Consider the following 18,454-nt stretch of genomic DNA (forward strand, 5'->3'; position numbering starts at 1 on the left):
GAGTGCGATATTATAATAAGGGAAATCAACATGTGCAACGAAGAGGAAAAAGCTCTGATAGTCGTGCTTTAAAAGACGTGAGAGAGATGGTGTTCTCAAGTTTCATAGTCTTTTGTAACTCATTCCATTCGTGTGCAGCTGCAAATTGGAAGGAGCTACGGCCGAATGAAGTATTTGCTTTATGGGTTACTAGGGAAATGTACCTACTAGAGCGCAGGTTACGGACCGGTAAGGCAATGGTGAGTAAAGAGTTCAAATACAGAGGGGTTTTGCGTAGAATTGACTTATATATCAGATGGTACCAGTGGGTCAAGCGCCGAGTATGTAAAGAGGGCCAACCTACTAATGCATATAGATCGCAATGATGAGTATTAAAAGGTGCATTGGTGACAAAACGGATGGCACTGTTGTAGACCACATCTAACCTTTTCAGAAGAGAGGTAGAGGCAGTCCTATAAATGACATCACCAAAATCTAATATCGGAAGAACAGTCATTTTTACCAGCGTATGTTTGGCAGAATAAGTGAAAGAGGTTTTGTTTCTGAATAAAAAGCCAATTCTAGATTTAATTTTGGATTGAAGCTCGTTAATGTGGAACTGAAAAGAAAGTGTATTATCTAACCAGATACCTAGATATTTGTAGGTGCTAACATAATCTAGACTTGATCCATCCAGAGTCAAGATGCTAGTCAGGTTGGCAGGTACGGGCAGTGTGCGATTGAACAGCATGCATTTAGTTTTGCTGAAGTTTAGGAGCAGTTTAAGTCCGCAGAATGCATGCTGAATGGCCTCGAAGCTCTTTTGAAGATTAGTTAGCACAGTATCCAATGCAGGGCCAGATGTATATAAAATGGTGTCATCTGCATAGAGGTGGATCTGCGAGATACCAGCGGCAAGAGCAACATCGTTGATATAAACAGAAAAAAGAGTTGGTCCAAGAATCGAACCTTGTGGCACCCCAGTTGAGACAGCAATAGGTTCAGACAGACCCTCAGATTTAACATGTTGAACCCTGTCCGAGAAGTAGTTGGTGAACCAGTCAAGACAGTTTTTCGAAAAACCAAGGCTACCAAGTCTGCCAATGAGGATATGATGATCGACCGAGTCGAAAGCCTTGGCCAGGTCAATAAATACAGCTGCACAGTAATGTCTTTTATCAATGGCAGTTGTAATATCATTTAAGACCTTGAGTGTAGCAGAGGTGCAGCCATGACCAGCTCGGAAACCTGATTGCATCGCAGAAAGCGTATTGTTTGATTCAAAATGTTTGATCATCTGTTTGTTGATTTGGCTTTCGAAAACTTTACTGAGACAGGGCAGGATAGATATGGGTCTGTAACAATTGGGGTCCAGCGTGTCACCCCCTTTAAAGAGGGGAATGACTGCTGCTGTTTTCCAGTCTTTAGGTATCTCCGAGGATACGATGGAAAGGTTGAACAGACTGGTAATAGGAGTTGCAATGATTGCTGCTGAGAGTTTCAGGAAGGACGGATCCAGATGATCTAATCCAGCTGATTTATAAGGGTCAAGCATTTGCAAATCTTTCATGACATCTACTGATTGAATTTGCATGAATGAGAAATTAGGGGGACTAAGGCAAGGTGATGCGGGGGGTGAAGAGCTTATGGCTGCATGGGTAGCCAAGTTGAACACCTTGAACAGCTTGTTCCCAAGACGCAAGCCCTCCTTCTCTTGAAGCTTGTGAAACTCCTCAATGTACTGCCATTTGATCTGCTGACCATCTTCTCTTACTAGTACCTCTGCTGTGGAGTAGACATTCCGAAGAAGCTTGAGCATGTGACATGGATCCAAGAGCACATGGATTTTTTGTGTGCTATCCTCGGGATGGAAAAAGTAGGGTCTCATGTCCATGATGTCAAGACTGGCACCAAGCTCCTTGATCATCGCAAAGTTTTGAGAGGGTCCATCGCTGGTCAATGAAACCACCCTAACTCCGATCACATTAAGTCTAATGAGACTCTCTCGGATGATGTTTGCTCTCTCTGCACCGGTCATGCTGTTGATGAGAAAGTAAGCAACAGGGATCTTCCAAGACTCGTTGATAGTGTAACCCAGGTTAAAATCTGTCAATATATATTAAATGTTTGTATATTGGTCCCCGTCCCTTTAATTTGCCTGTGCGGAGTACGTGCCCTGCAACCTCACGTAACCCCGGTCACGTGACTGTGCTTAGCCAATCACGCATTTGAGCACGAGTGTTTAACTGGACTGCGGCGTCTTCCTCATTCAGAGGTGTGGGGAAGCCGATCGACAGCTGTGGACAGAACAACTTACTGGCTGCAGGGAATCCATCGTCGCCATCAGGTTATGTTTACATAGAGGAACTGGCCAGGTTCTCTCTCTCTGTCTGGAGATGAATGATGGCGAGCTGAACTGATGGCAAATGATGGCGACTACGGCTAGGTTCAACTGCAGTCTGTAAATATTTTGGGTTCTTTTTTCTATTTTCATTATTTTTGTTTGTAAATATTTTGTTTAATCACTTTTCAATACATGGTACCTGTACTAAATTTAAATTCATGTTTCTGTGTTATTACTGACTACCAGCTCCTGTAGCCGAATTTAGACTTCTGTGATTTAACTAGCCTATATTGTTTTAGCTACCTATTCAACTTATTATAGCTAATATTAATGACATTAATATTGGCTAGCAAGTCCCAAAGACCCGTTACAATAGCAACTACCATGAGGACCAATGCTTGTGTTGCCACAACATTCTCCATCTCCCCGGCACCGATGTCAACATAGCCGTGCACTTGGTCACCCCCAAACTCAGTTTGCTTATGAATGTACATTTCATCCATCATCAACGCGCAAACTGTGTCTTTCCCTGCTTTCTTCTGCTCAACAACATGGCTTCTTAGAGCTGTGAATGAAGCAACAGTGAATCCAGGATCTGCAGAGATGCTACTGTACCAGTTCCTGATGGTTTGAGGATGCGGCAAAGCTAAGTGCAACTTCTCCCTGACGTAATCATAAGCCTTGGCAGAGTAAAAGTGCAGTGTTGTGGCAAATTGCTTCATGCTTTCAGAAAACACTTCCAAAGATCTCTCTAGGAACATCTTCAAGACTGCCAAGGAGGGAGGCACAGTCTGTTGAAATAAAAAGTTTCTTCTGAAGCACAGTTAGTGTGCTCTTCAAAGAAGAAACTCTTGCCTTCAGTCTCCTTGTCTGCTGGGCTTTCAACCTCAGTTTCTTACGAGCTGCACCTAGGTGTTGTTGTGCAGCAGAGGCCTTTCTTTTTAGCACTCTAGGAGACATGTACTGGTGATCACAGAGAGAGGAGTAAGAGTGGTCTGTTGCCTGCCTGTCACTGCCACACACATTTGCTGTCAGAGCAATGACATCCTGAACAGCAAAATCCTGTTCAGATGTATCTTGCATCATGACATTGCTCTGATCGGCAGCAAAACAACTGTCTACTCCTTCATCGCTACTTACACCTTCCACTATGCCACTGCTATTTTCAACACAAGCAAGACTTACCTCCTCGTAAGCACTTACCCAGTCTCCTTCTGGCTGTTCTTCTGCGGAGAACGAGAAAATGGTAGGCACTCCAAAATGTCTGAAATGTACAATTTTGTCACACAACACAAAGTACCTTGGAATCAGTGCTGAAGTGATGCCTCTCGAAATGCCTACTGCACAGACGAGAATTGTAGTTAGGAGTCCAGTTCCCTCTCCTCATGTTCAGCACCCATTGGTTCACCCTGTCTGGATCACCTACAGGGAAACTTGACACAGGCAAGAAAAGTGTTAATGCTCAAAATGGTATATTAAAAATGCTCAAAATATATTAACACTCCAATGTGGGACATATCAGTCTATTCTTATGTTACATTTATTCATTTGGCAGACGCATTTACAGTGTTTCAAATGTCAGTTATACCCATAGGGTTATAACTAACACCAGTATGTTGACTAACATTAGCTGTCGCTCGTTATCACAACTCCGTGTTCAAAGTATACAGTCAAATGGTGCAGTGCAAAGCGGTTCACAATTTTACCTCAGCTAGTCATTGACAACAATCTGTTTAATGTGATGTGAGTAAGCTTCGTGTGAAGTTATGATATGACGTTTTACCTTAAATGTGACAACCATAGACTGTATAAATTGACAATGAATTAAGTATTGCCACAGAGCTATTCACAAAAAAAAAAGGTTTATTGACGAGAACTATGCTTTGTTGCCCTTAACGTTATACAGTGCTACATTAACAGCTGTCTCATAATTGACTCAAGCACCTTTCTAGTATGACTAACATTAAGCGAACTCACTACAAGGGCACAATGGTTTTCACTAATGTTAACTTTCTTCAAGGTAACGTTACCTGATTGTGTGCTTTTGTCAGTCGGTCATAATTTTCAACAATAATTCATTCTTCCATACACTTACGTGTGTGGTGGAAATTCATTATTTCTTATATATATATATTGTTTTCCAAACTGTTAATCTCATTTTGTGTTTCTGTGAGGGTTTTCTAACAGCTGAATTGGGGGCAGGAAAGAGCAGATGTAATAAACCAGATAGCCCAGGGAGATAACAAACACCTGGGCACGAGAAAGAATCTTAGTCAAAGAATACAGGATGTCATATAGTAGGGTCCCAGGCCCCCTCCTGAGGAAAGCAGGAGGTCATTTAGATTGTAAATGAAGGCCTTTTGGCTTCTCAGGGACAAAGAACAGCATGACCTGCCCAGGGGGGGTAGAACCAGTCCATACTAGCTTGAGATATAAGATGTCTTTAAGGAAATTTACAGAAACTGGGAAAGGAGGAGTCAAGAATGTCAGAAACCTGTATAAAATGTCTCAGTTTTATTATGTCAGTAGGCTTTCTGTTTCGCAGCTGGGTGGCTGCGGTTGCGAAAAGATTCCTCAAAGAATAAACGCCTTTTCTCATTATTACAATTTTGCCTCTTAATGCTTCTTACACCTGTTGATGCTGTGTTTCTCATTGAAAATTGAAATTTGCTATTACACGTGGGAATTTCCGATAGCTACTAGGCTAGCTTGATAGCAAGCCAGTTAGCAGTCATTACTGTATGTTAGCGGTAGGTAAAGTACCTCGGACGATTTAATGCTAACTGTTGCAGTGTCACTGCCCACAAACATTGATGCTAAATAGTGCTAACTACGTGAAATAGTAGTGGAATGTCACTTACCGGAAAAAATGGAGCGAAGTCCTCCTACAGTGTCGGTTAGTGCAGTTTATAGCAGAACAACCCATTTTATGTACGATATTTCAATACAAATGTTCAGAAAGGATACAGAGGTGGTATGATGTGTTGTGTCAGATCATGGCCGAGACGTCAAATTTCAGGAATTCCACTCGGCGCAGCCTATGCTCGTTATCAGCTGTCAATCAAAGTTAACCACGCCCTTATTTGTCATACATTTTATATCTAAATACGATCTAAACTAACGAGTTAGAAAAAAATTCACCCCCCTCACAGTTGTCAGGCACTCGGAACCTATCGAAAAATACAATAAAAGTCCATGGGACCAACCTGTAAAAACATGAATTTATGATGTACTGCAGTTTTTCGCACTTCCGGGTAGACTTCATTTTTCAGATTAGAATGTTGCCGCTTGCTGGAGACGCTGAGTGTCGTCAGGACACCAGCTCCATCTCACACAGAGGATCCCTGTCTCCGCCTCCAGCCTCTGTGCCCCCTGCTCCACCTCAGTCCGTCGACACTTCGGCTCCAACTTGGCTCCTCCCTCCCTTGTTTCCACCGGAAACCATCTGCAATACGGCTTCTCCGGGCTCCCTCGTCCATCCAGCTCTGCCTTGGTCAGCCGTCGACCTGCCTGCACCTTTGGTTCCGTCTGGCTCCGCCTTCCCCCCGGCTCCACCTCCGTCCTCGGGTTATCCGGGTTATCCGGTTATCTCGTCACCGCGGCTCCTCCTGTCTCCATTACCATCGGCTGCACGTGGGCTCATCGGCTCCATCAGGGTCTCCATCAATGGCTGCATCTCTGTTGGTCGTCCCCAGGGTGTCGTCTGCCACAAGGTCGACTCCACCATCGCTTCTCCGCCCTGGGGCCTCGTCCTGGCTGGCCTCTGGTATTCATCTGGCTCCTCCTGCTCCTGGCACCTCACTGGCTTCTCCCACCATCCCACTCCTCCATGGACTCTTTTTTTCTTTCAGTCTTCTCCACGCCCTCCTCCAGAGCTCCCTCCCTCCTCAGTTGGACCATTTACGGCGCAAGGACCCACCTTTTTGGGAGGGGGCGTACTGTAACATGTATGTTCTGTGTTCCACCCTTCATTGTGTTTTTGGTTTAGTCCTGTGACCTAGTTTTCCCAAGTCTGTTTGATTAGTCATTTCATTCACCCGTGTCCTTTTCATTATCTGATTAACCTTCTTTGTTTGCTACATGTATTTAGTCCGTTCTCGTTAATGTTAGCGTTAATGTTATGTTGTGTCTCCTAAGTTTTTATATTAAATTATGTTATTCCTCTTCTCCGTCTTCATCGTGCTTTTCACTACACCACGTACCGTAACAACACTATAGCGAATCCATTATTCATTATTTATGTTTTTTTTGTTGTTTTTTTATCCACTGGTCAAAATTGAAAGCCAAACTCAGAAATAACTTGCATCCATTGGGTAGGCAATAATATAAAGTAAAAATAAACAAGTAAATGAAAGTAATGAAGCAGCTGCCAAATCAGTCAATCATCCCGGTGTCCTGCTGACTGAATTGGTCAATCATTAACTATCATTCCAGCCCCTTGAGCAGCAGCTGATGTCGCCAGTACCTGCCTATCAGCATCCCATGTATGGAATATGGATATTTTTCTTTCACAAACGTTTCACTTGAGAAGGCCTTTATTAACCTCCCGGAGCAGTGTGGAGCACTTTTATGATGGAGCGATGCACTTTTATGGACTTCAAAACAGAAACCACAATTCACTGCCATTTTTAATATAAGTCAGATTGTATTCGTCTGAAAGAACAAGAAGAATGTCATATACACCTAGGATGACTTTAAGGCGAGTAAATCATGGGGTAATTTTCATTTTTGGGTGAACTATCCCTTTAAGATGCATCTTTTTTCTTTTTGAGTTGGAATGAGGTGCAGCCATCAACATTAACTTTTGTTTAAATTTGCAAAATACAATTAAGTTGGTAAAAACATTGGAAATCTTTTCTTTGTACATTTGTCGGTTGTTCAAGAGAATTAACAAATCCCAGATTCTTGATTTTATTGTATTTTACAAAATGTCCAAACTTTCCTGGAAATGGGCACAATTAATCCTACAATTATAATTTTCTTCGTTGTTCATATTTTAATAACAAAAGTAAAATGGCAAAAATTATTATATGAGGATGTATGTATGAAAGTCTTATATCTTGAATTACGATTCTGGTCATATTGCCCACTCCAAAATGTCACTTAATATTAACCCTACTTTATGAAGTCATAAACTCTTTTTATTATATATTTTTAACCTATAAACTACATTTGTTACTAATATGGTATAAATGGTTTCTGCACCCAAACGTTGCATTTTTGCCATATAGAGAGAATCTCTCTCTTTAATTCTAAATTCTTAATATTTTCATTAGTAGTCTTTAATATTTCTTTTAATATTATACGTATAATTGTACATTTCTTTGCACGTTTGTGATTTTGGACTTCGTGCACTTTTATTTTGTTCAGGAGGTGTGACGTCATAAGGCTGCGCCGCGCTCCTGCATCTGTTGTGATTCGGCTGAAGAAAGGTTTGTGGTGTTGCGAGTTTAAGATGTTTGAGCCAATGCAAACTGTCCAATCAATTGAATCTGTTTGCAAGCGTAATGTAAATTGATTATTTTTGACCGTAACATTGTAATGCTTCATTTAACCATAACGAACGTTGTTCTTATGAGTAAAGCGAGTGACAGAAAATATGCATCTCATTTCGCTCCCTCTATCGTGAATCAGTTCATTGTAAACACAGATTCAGTCACTGGTAACGTTAAGTGGTGATGAGAGAAACGGAGCTTTTTTTGAGTCCGAATACTTTGCTAAACTATTCAGTGATTTGACGACACCAGTGAGTTAAAACAGTGTAAATGCAACGAGAACAACACACACTAACGCCTGCTCTTTTTTAAATTTGTTCAGTTTGAGTGTTTTAGTCTAATCAGATCATTTAAGTCCATTAACTCTCTCTCTGACTGAGTCTCTTACCAGTGAACTGAACTACTGAACTAGATCTGATTGAGATTTAGTGTGGATTTATTTTTCTTTCTGTTAATTATTCTCATCTTAAACAGGACAAACACACAGAACAACTCCTGGTGAAGCGACTGAGATCCACGTGACAATATTATAAAGATGGCGTTTATTAAAGAGGAGAGTGAAGACATAAAGATTGTGTTTATTAAAGAAGAGAATGAAGACATGAAGTTTGAAGAAACACTCAGTGTGAAGCAAGATGATACTGAGGAACACACAGGTTGGTTTCATTCTCACAGCTGAACTTAAGTCATTTAATCCTTACTAAAATGTTGATTTCTTAAAATCTAACTAAAATTGTTAAATATTAACAATCAAAGACACAAATTGAGGATTTAATAAAATATCTCATGTGTCTTTCACATCTATCGACCAGAAGTGGGACCAAGTCATTGTTTTGCAAGTCACAAGTCCAGACAGAAAAAGCCAAGTCAAGTTGCATGTCAAAATTAGTTTGTTAGTATTAATTATGTATAAGTGTATTTAATGTTTCTCTTTATTCAATTAACATTATGTATTGTCTATTTTCATATTTAAGGTACCATATGTTTTTTAAATACTCTAAATCCCTGATAATCATGCCAATTAAGTTTTCACTATATGACTGTAGGCCACATGTGGCAAAACATGAAACGACTTCACTTTTTAGGGGAATTTAACATTTTATTATAATATTTCATTTCAGTTAAGCTAGTCAAAAGTAGTCATTAATAGTCTATAGTAGGCCTAAGTAAAAAATTATAAGCATAATTAGTGGTGTTTCATTGAGGAATGAATCAGTGTTTATAAACTAATAATTTTGTTCATGTCCACGGTTTCATTTGTAAGCGAGTTCGGGATTTTAAAGGGCCCCTATTATGTTTTTTCGCATATTCCCTTTCATGCAGTGTGTAATAGAGCTGTATGTGAATGTAAACATTCTGCAAAGTTGTAAAGTCGAAAGTGAATGATAAAGTTATTATCACCCAAAAGAAAGAATCGATTCGTTTTTACGAGTCAGTTTTGTTTAGAATGATACTGTTCTACGGTTCTATGTCACTAAAAAAGACATTTCCATAACACCCGTCTATGTTGTACGTTGCCCGTCCGCGAACATCTCAACCCGCCCACAAACACATTATTTTACTGACAACTGCTTCTCAAATCTTATTTGGACCAGCTTGCTCCTCAGAATCACATCCTTAAAGTATTATTATTATTATTATTATTATTATTATTATTATTATTATTATTAGTGATGTATGTATTTTCTACTTGGTGTTCAAAATACATAGTTTTGAGTTTTATATTGTGTAGGTCTCCGGCTAAAGGCCCTTTCACACCAGATGCGTAGCGAAAAAGTGAAACAAAAAAAGCGAATAGTTCGCGTCAAAACCATTCACATCAGCCGCAACGCGAATTTGCCTTGTCTGTGACGTTCAGAGCTTCAACATTCCAAAACTTTCGCGCCGACAGCTGAGAAAACATGGACACTTCTTCATCATCATCATCATCATCATCATCATCCAGTGAAGACGAGCTTTTCATTTTCTTTAAAAGACAGAAAAGAAGGTTTTGGGTGCACCCAATCTAAAAGAACAGAGTCTGAAGGGGAGTTTTTTAACTAAAACGTTGTCAATACACATTACATGTAACACACGAAGTAACAAGTTATCATTCGACTAGAAACTGTAGATATCACACAAAGAATGTATAGTAATACTAAAAGCAGCCCTAAATAGTCTCACTACATTTTGTAACATTTGCAGACCTGCCAACCTGTGCGCATTTTGCGTAGCGGATACGCATTTTGACTTCAAAGTATGCTGGTACGATTTGTTAGTCTAAACTACGCAAAAACCTGGTGACGCCTCTGTGCACGCGCAAAGATCTCAAATCAAGCAACAGCAAAAGAAGAAGAGTTCGACCAATCATAGCGCTGGGTTCATTCCCCAAATAGCAAGCGGGGAGGATTGACAGATGCGTAAGGCCTATCATTAAAAAGAGACTGAAAATCGACACCAATAAAGAATCCCGCTCGATCCGCCTTCCACTCCCGCTGTCTGACTGATGTCATAAGCGAGGACAGTACAGTCACGGTACTTCTGACTCCTGATGGTAAACAGCCTGGGGTGGATGTGGAAAGTTGAAATATTGTATTGAGTTATCTTAATCTTCTGGATTCGATGATGGATCGCATGGATTATCTTAAAATACTCCGTCATTCATGGTCACTCAGAAAAGAGGAAGACATTCAGCCATGCAAATAATAAAATGCTCAAGTAATGCTGAACAATAAATCTTAATAAACTTGAAATCGCTATGGCTTAGTGATTATGAAAGTGCTGTGATTTGTGGATTACTGATAAGCGCGAGTCTGAAGAAACAGGCGTTTATTTATTCATTCATTCTCAGTGTTGAGAAACGTAGCCTTCATGTGTTACGTTACTGTGTTAATAATAACTAAAGTACCTAATTATGTTACATATTTATTTTGTATGAAAACTAGCGCGTTAGTTACTTGGGTTAAAAAGTACCGCTGTATCAGTGCTGCGCGAGCTCTCTCACAAACACAGACGCGCGGACACAGAGAGAGAAGATAACTGTAAAATGAAAATTGACGGGCTAAGTTTAAAATTTGTTCTTGCTTGTTTTTTTTTCTGTCAAAATGTCAGACAGCATTTTGTATTATCCATCCGTGTTTTTAAAATTCGTTGATGACGGACGTTTTACTGTTAACACAGCCCTCATTATATGTATGATTCATCTAGAATAAGTGATTCATCTAGAATAAGTGATTCGTTATGCTATTATTGGACCTGTCTATTCATTGTCAACTGTTTTCTATAAATATGTTTGTATTGGCTATAACATTTATTCAGCTAATGCGTGTCCTGTTTAAAATGTGCAATGTATCATATTTTGATATTGGAATAATAAATTAAGTAGCCTATCTTAATTGTACACAATGTTCCAAGTTTTTATTTTTATTTTTTTTTTTATACTGTTTTCTAGGGGTTTCTTAATTTTAGACTAGTTGACCAGCACACATTATATGCAATGCAATATAATGCATGTGTGTCGTCGTCTTCCTTGCCCTCATTACACAAACAGCTGATCAAAAAATAAAACCATCACGCAAATTATTCGTGCGTCAAAATCGCGTCCAGTGTGAAAGGACCTTAACTCATGTTATTACTGTCTTACTGAAATACTTCTGCTAATCAGTTGTGGGCCACTATTACATATAACTGTGTCTATTAATGCATATTGTCTATTAATGCAAATTGTCTGTTGTTCTTATTACTTTGAGTAAAGATTAAGCATGGAGCAAGATTTGTTTTACCAACGTTTGTTACATCAGTTATTCACTTTAGTGTTCGGCTTACACGTATGCGCTGTTATTGATACAGTTAGTAGTTCCCACATGTGCACCGTAATAAATTAGAAATACACACCAACATCAGTTTGTTGCTGGACATGCACTTGTTAATGCTTGATACATAATTGATACATTTAAGAGAAATATCATTGCAAATTGCAAACATACCCAGGCTATGGACGTGCCTTCGAATGAAACATCGAAAATAATCTGTTTCAGTCAGAAGTTCCTAAACAAAATATATAGCATATACATTATATGAAGACGAATCAATAAACTGTATAAGCTAACAGCAAACTGAAACGCTACAAATAATGTGGCCAGTCATAACTGACCGTCACTATTGTTTTTTTGTCCACGTTGTTGGAAAGAAGTGAGCTCTGTTTCTTTCTCACAATAGCCGCGTTTCCACTGTCAGGCCAGTGCGAGCCAGGGCTTCAAACCCCGTGCCCGGCTAAAAGCCCCGGTGCCCAAAACACACTGCGCTTCCACTGTCGGGTCAGAATCTCCACAGCGCTTCACTAAAACACGCCCGTAACACGCCTCTCTGGAACAACGTCACACAAACCCTTCATTTCACCAACAAATGCAAGTTTTATCAGAAAACGAATCAAAAGGAAATCACGGGAAACAGCGTGATCGCAAAACAAAAAGCGACCGTTTGCTGGCTTTTTTGTCGTTTACTTGAATATTTAAAACCCAAGAATCAATGTTTTACCACAGGTTTACAATAAGAAGTGATTGTGCAGTTGTGAGATCTAGATCTCCATCAGACCGTTTGGTGCCAGTGTCTGAAAGCATAGCTGTAAATGGCCACCTCTTTTCCAGGAGGCGCTCCAGCATTAAGTACGTGGAGTTCCATCGTGTCAAGACATCTTGGATGAGTTTGTGTTCAGCCACATTCTGTTGCTTTTTTTTTTTCAATGTTAATAGGTCTCATAGCAAGTGCAACAAAATAAACTTTTGTCTATAATTTCTCTTTTTCTTTTCTCTGTAAGTAGCGGTTTCATGACAAGAGTTTGCTGAGTCAGTGTCGGCTGTGAAGTTGACCGCGGATGAGCCTAGAGAGAAATGCACGTTAAGTTAAAAATGTCAGTATGATTTAACTTCCACACTCCGCACGATCATTCGGATAGTGTAATATAATAACGAACATTTATCTAAGTTAAGTTAATTTAGTTAACCTTAGCGTAAAACAAGAAATGTTTGATGTTGACAAATGATACACAAATGTTTGCCTGCAGAGTTTGCAGCTAATCTTTTTAAGGGTCATCCTTTATACTTTCAAAATGATCCCATGCTTTTGATTTTCTTTCTGACATAATTATTAGCAGGTGGATCAGCCAGGACAGCCGTGTTAGCGAACTTTCTGTCACTGATTGTGTGACTTCGCCACTTCCTGTGGAATTTTTTTTCTCTGCGACTAACCGACCAATGAAAATTTAGTCGACCAAGCCTCTTCTAGTCAACTAAAGATTAGTCAACTATTAGTGTGCAGTTCTACATAAATCACATGATAGTTCATTGCTTGCATATAAGATTTAGTGTTAATACAAATGACATGTGCGCTGAGTGTTCAGCAATCAAGAGCATGCAACAGTAGTGCTGCTTTTTACTGTCAGTTATCGCTAGTAATATGTGCCTTGTTTGTACCTTCTTTGCTATTGAAATTTCCAACCAAACTACAAACTTTCCAGTAGGGCTGGACCCAAATATTCGTTCGGTGGGTTGGTATTCGATTTGAAAATTTGACATTCGAATATTCGTTTTTTGGTTTTTTTTTTTTTTTGCACACCTGGCATCCCCCTCGAAACGGTTCTCATTCGCGCTTGAATATGTTCAACACTATAAAATCTGACGAATTGCAATACTCTTTTTTTTTTTACAATTATCTTATATAGCCTAGCCATTTTTAATAGGATGGACAGTTGAAGGAACCCAAACTCGTTATTTGCTGCTTCTTGGCCTACTAAAGTGTTCCTGCAACGGGAGTATTCTCTGGCTATAGCGCAGAACAGTGGAGTTTGTATGGACAGAAGTGCATGCCTGAGCTTGTATTTTGGGTTAAGCTGCGTTGCTTTGACATTGTGGAAAATAGAATAATAGAAACAAAATGTATTAAGCTTTTTACCCGTTATCAATCTAAATTAATCTCGTTTTTAATTGAACTTAATTTCGTTTTTCTTTATTTAAATTTCGTTTTTTTCTTTATTTAAATTTCGTTTTTCTTTATTTAAATTTCGTTTTTTCTGTATTTAAAATTCGTTTTTCTTTATTTAAATCTACCCTTTACTGTGTCAGTAATTTGTTAGTCAGAAAAATATTAGACTACTTTATTAAAAGTATTGCTTAAGTTAACAGACCTGTGTGTGTGTGTGTGTTACGTGCGAGTGTATTTACTTTGTGTTGTTCTGGGGAAGATGTGTTTAATATCACTAGTGCAGTGTCCGTTCTCGGTGCATATAAGCCCAAGCCCTGCCCGTGTGAAGTGCGCCGCTTCCCGCTTGCGTTGTTCTGTAGTTTATTAAAAGTTTATTAATTCTGAACGTGTCACGTCTCGCGTGTCTATCTAAATTGCACCAAATGCGACACTGCACTCCGGACAGACAGACACATAGAGAATACTGCCTTTATTAGAGAGAAGAATATGTTCAGCACCCGCTCTCCGAAGCTTCGATTATTCGATGTTCATTACTACTGAAGCTTCGAAGCTCAAAAAATGGTATTCGGACCAGCTCTACTTTCCAGTGATGTCTGTGAAAATTGAATGTGCTCAACAAGCTCAATCCACTCCACATCAGCTCTGCACAGCAGCAATAGACATAAATGTATATGTATTTAAATAATATTAAATATTCTATTAATTAGAAACCTTTACTTCATAGCCATACTTCTCTGATATCTCCATTCTGCTCTCTGTTTGCTCTGTTGTCTGTGTTTCATTATCTGGACACAAACACTGCTGCGTGGTATCAGTTTTTGGTACTGGAGCATTTTAGCGATTACATGAGCGCAGTATCAGTACATCCCTAGTAATGTTTATCAGTAAAATCAATATAGTACATTTATCAGTAATATTTTACTAGGAAACCGCTGTATTTAATTTTGAAAAACTAAGTACACTCAGTGATTCAACAGCTTGAATAATGTTTAGGTTACTAATGATGTATGTAATCTACTGAAGTAATGTAACACCTATACTGACGTAATGGGGTCTCATCTAGGAGCCCATCACCTCCAGGTGGCAACTAAATGAGGCAATGGACATTGGCCGGTGAGATTTGCATGCGAGTCACACACACCCGGACATAGTGGTATAAATATGACTGGCATTACTCACTTAATTCATGTTTTGCTGAAGAGCCGAGCAGCATCCGGCCATTTAGCGGTGGTTCAGGGCTCTGGCAATAAAGGCTCTGTTCCCTCCCAATGGGGGTTACATTAGTAACCTAGACGTTCCCATTCGTTAACACTGTTATGATAGGGACGCAATGGAGGCCTCACCCTGCTGAAGGGGAGGTAATGGGTCTCATTCATGAAACACGAGCAGAATGAATTTTTGTGTAAATCGTGTGTAAAGTGGTTCTGGCGTAAATTTTCGGATTCATTAAAATGTTCGTATTTTCCAAATGTTAGTTGGTACGAAAGAAATCTACACCTGCTCCCAGCCACGCGTAAATAGTGCGTTTAACATCCGAACGTTTTGCTCATTAATAAGGCTGCATTTTAATTCACCTTAATCGGGTACATATTTACACAGCATTTTGAAAAAATACTATATATAGTAATTACATACGGTTTGTCTTTTTACTTTTATTATGAGAGCCAGTAATAGCATCTGCAAACGAACACTTTAATCAAATAATGAATTGCTTTCAATAGGGCTGGGACTCTTTTCACTTCTGGGACTGTTCGATTAACAGATGAAACTCCATTAACTGCATCTGTAATATGCTGCCAAGCTTCCTCTTTTTTAGGACCTGATACGCACACATTTCACCATCACGTCTGACGCTTACGAAGTATTTGTGAATCAGGAGAAGAGTTTTTGGGAAGGTCTCTTTACGCGCAAATCACTCACATATTTACTCATATATTTACGAATGTTTCATGAATGAGACCCATTGTGTGGTAGATACACATATGGACTGACCCGAGGGGAGGAGCTACTACAGATGCAGAAAGGGTCCAGGGAAAGACACAGATTTACCAAGAGGGAAATCTTATCTTGAAGTATACATATGTGATTACTGAGGGGGAATCACAGCTTATTGGCATCTATCCCAGTACAAGGGCTGATCTACCGGGCATGCACAAGAGGACAGGGCCTGGCATGAGATAACTCCTCTGTGTTTGGCTGCCGAAAGGATGCTGGAGAAACTCTATTCAGGGTTTGCTCACCTGCAAACTCCCCTGCAAAGCAAGAAGGTGCTTGAATGTGCAGGGGGAATGGTGATGCAAGTGAGACACAGAGCCAGCCTTCCCACGCATTACCTGTTTGTACTCAACACACGGGATGAGACTGGCTCCACTTGGAGATTGTAGAATCTAGCAAATGTGTTCGGTGCTGCAGAGGTCTGCCAATGCCTAGAAGAAAGTAACACCACGAGTGGAGTGAGCTCTTACCCCAAGGGGGCACGGCTCGCCTTGGGACTAGTACGCATCCACTCTCCAGTGGGCCAACCTCTGTTCGGAAACTGCCTTTGCCTTCTGCTGACCGCCGACAAAGAGCTGCTCTGAGCTTCTAAAGTTCTGTGTGCAGTCCACAAAAACATGCAATGCGCAAACGGGCTTGGTCTGCCTACTCTGGGAGCAGGGTTTGAAAGTTCATCACCTGGTCCCTAAAAAGGAGTGGTGGGAACTTTGGGCACGTTTCCAGGCCTGGGTCTCTGGGTCACAGAGCTGGCATGATTCACTGACCGTAAATGCCTGCAGGTCCCCCACCCTCTTGAAGGAAGCAAGCACGGTCAGGAGAACTGTCTTTAGAGACAGGATCTTAAGCTTGAATGATTTGGCTTGAAGGGAGTTCTCGGTAGATCAGGAGGGGATAAGTTGCAGTCTGGGAGGATATAACCTCCTGCCATCTTTCAGGAACCTGATGAATGGGTTGTGCTTTCCAAGTGACCTGCCATCAGGTGACAACATAGACTTTCAAGGCAAAGGGTGACAGCTTCCGCTCCAACCTCTCTTGCAAGAAGGAAAGCACAGAGCTGATCGGGCATTTCTGGGGGGTCTTTTCCCCGGGAAGAACACCACCCAGCAAACAGTCTCCACTTCAGTGCAGTACAGGGGGCTCCAGCTTGAGTGAGTGGTGGTAGACCACATAAGTCCTTCACGTCCTGTGGAAGTTCCAGAGGTCTGAACGCAGGTGCCATATGGTGGCCCGTCCCTGAGAAAGTAGGTAGTGGCTTTCGTAAGGAGCATCAGTTCTGGGAACAAGATCTGGGTAGGCCAGTTAGGCACAACCATCAAGACCTGCTCCTCTTCCTCCCTGACCTTGCACACAGTGCCTGTGCAAGAAGGCTCACTGGGGGAAATGCATACTTGCATAGGCTCCGGAGCCAGCTGTGTGCCAGCACATCCGTGAGACATCTTTTAAAGAGTTTGCCGCCAGTGCTTGCTCTTTTAGGAAATCTCTATACGCCGAAGCACCAAGGGGTGAAACGCTGCACTTCACTCTGTGCACAGCAGGCAGGATGCGAATCACTGCTGGATGCGCCTTCACATCGGCAGAGAGATTTCCCACAACAAACTTTTTGCAGAATATCTCCAGCTTAACAATTAATTTCTGTTTGCTCTTTGCAAATATGAATGAAGTAAGGCCGTTCATATTTATACCCGTATGTCCAGGTGGGTGTGACTAAGTACGCAGATCTCACTGGCCAATATCCATTGGCTCATTTAGTTACCACTTGAAGGTGATTGGGCTCCCAGGTGAGATCCCATTACCCCCTTAAATAGAAATAGTTTTAATTGGTTCATTAAGAAAACAAGATGATCACTGATACTCATAGGCTCCATTATTATACAATCCCATTCTATTATACTTCTCCCATCTGAGTGTATCTGACAAAGTTAGATGGCAGAAGCTGAAAACACCACGTCTAGCGTACTTGAGTATGTAGTACATGAACCTGTGGTGCTCATTTAGAGACACGCAGAACATGCAGACTTTAATAGCAGTCTATATCACAGTTATTTCAGCTATGCGCCGGTATTGCAGTAGCCTATGTGAAAAATAACTATACAACATGCAGCACTGTTGTCATCATGATCAATTTAGGTTGTATATTGGATACACTTTTCATTATTTTTCAACACAAAGTAAATTACACTTTAAATAACTTACCAAGAGCATTTCTCTTTCGGTTCTTGTTGCTCCAGTGCTGTCTGTATCCTCAGGTAATCGACAAAGTGTTGACAGATTTTACAGAACATCAATCCCCGATCCTCAAAGTCATTTGCAAATTCTTTTGCTCTGTACTGTGCTGTAATTTTTGTAGATATGTAACATTTCCTTAACTCCTCCGCGGTCAGTTTTATTTGAGACATTTCAATTATCACGCTCTCATTAAAAAGTGTCACAACAATCAGAGGAGCCTAACAACCCTCACAATCGCACAGACGCAGGTTGTGTTTGAAGAGTATACTTCAAGAATTATTAGGTATCGGATCTAGCATTTGTCAAGTCATCTTTATTTTATTAATTTTTTTCTCATCTAGCCAATGAATGAACAGTGTATGATTATGATTCAGGCAGCATTACAGATCAGAAGTCAGATTGGATCGGAACATTCCGAATATTTATCCAGTTCCAACGTTTTGTTGGCATTCTTGTT

The 18,454-nt window shown here is 40.4% G+C and overlaps 1 protein-coding gene across 2 annotated transcripts in view; it reads left to right on the forward strand.

Annotated features, from left to right (window-relative positions):
• The first annotated feature begins 7,700 nt into the window (after nt 1–7,700).
• LOC311289224 (uncharacterized protein) overlaps nt 7,701–18,454 on the forward strand; it is a 35,926-nt gene continuing 25,172 nt past the window's right edge. For both annotated transcript variants that reach the window (XM_084407050.1, XM_084407049.1), the window contains exons 1-2: nt 7,701–7,755; nt 8,293–8,474. In XM_084407050.1, coding sequence (XP_084263176.1) covers nt 8,354–8,474 — 121 coding nt within the window. In that variant the 5' untranslated portion in view covers nt 7,701–7,755; nt 8,293–8,353. The remainder of the gene's footprint in view (nt 7,756–8,292; nt 8,475–18,454) is intronic.

The sequence above is a fragment of the Rutilus rutilus genome (genome assembly GCF_951802725.1).
Source record: "Rutilus rutilus genome assembly, chromosome: 4".
Taxonomy (NCBI): Eukaryota; Metazoa; Chordata; class Actinopteri; order Cypriniformes; family Leuciscidae; genus Rutilus; species Rutilus rutilus.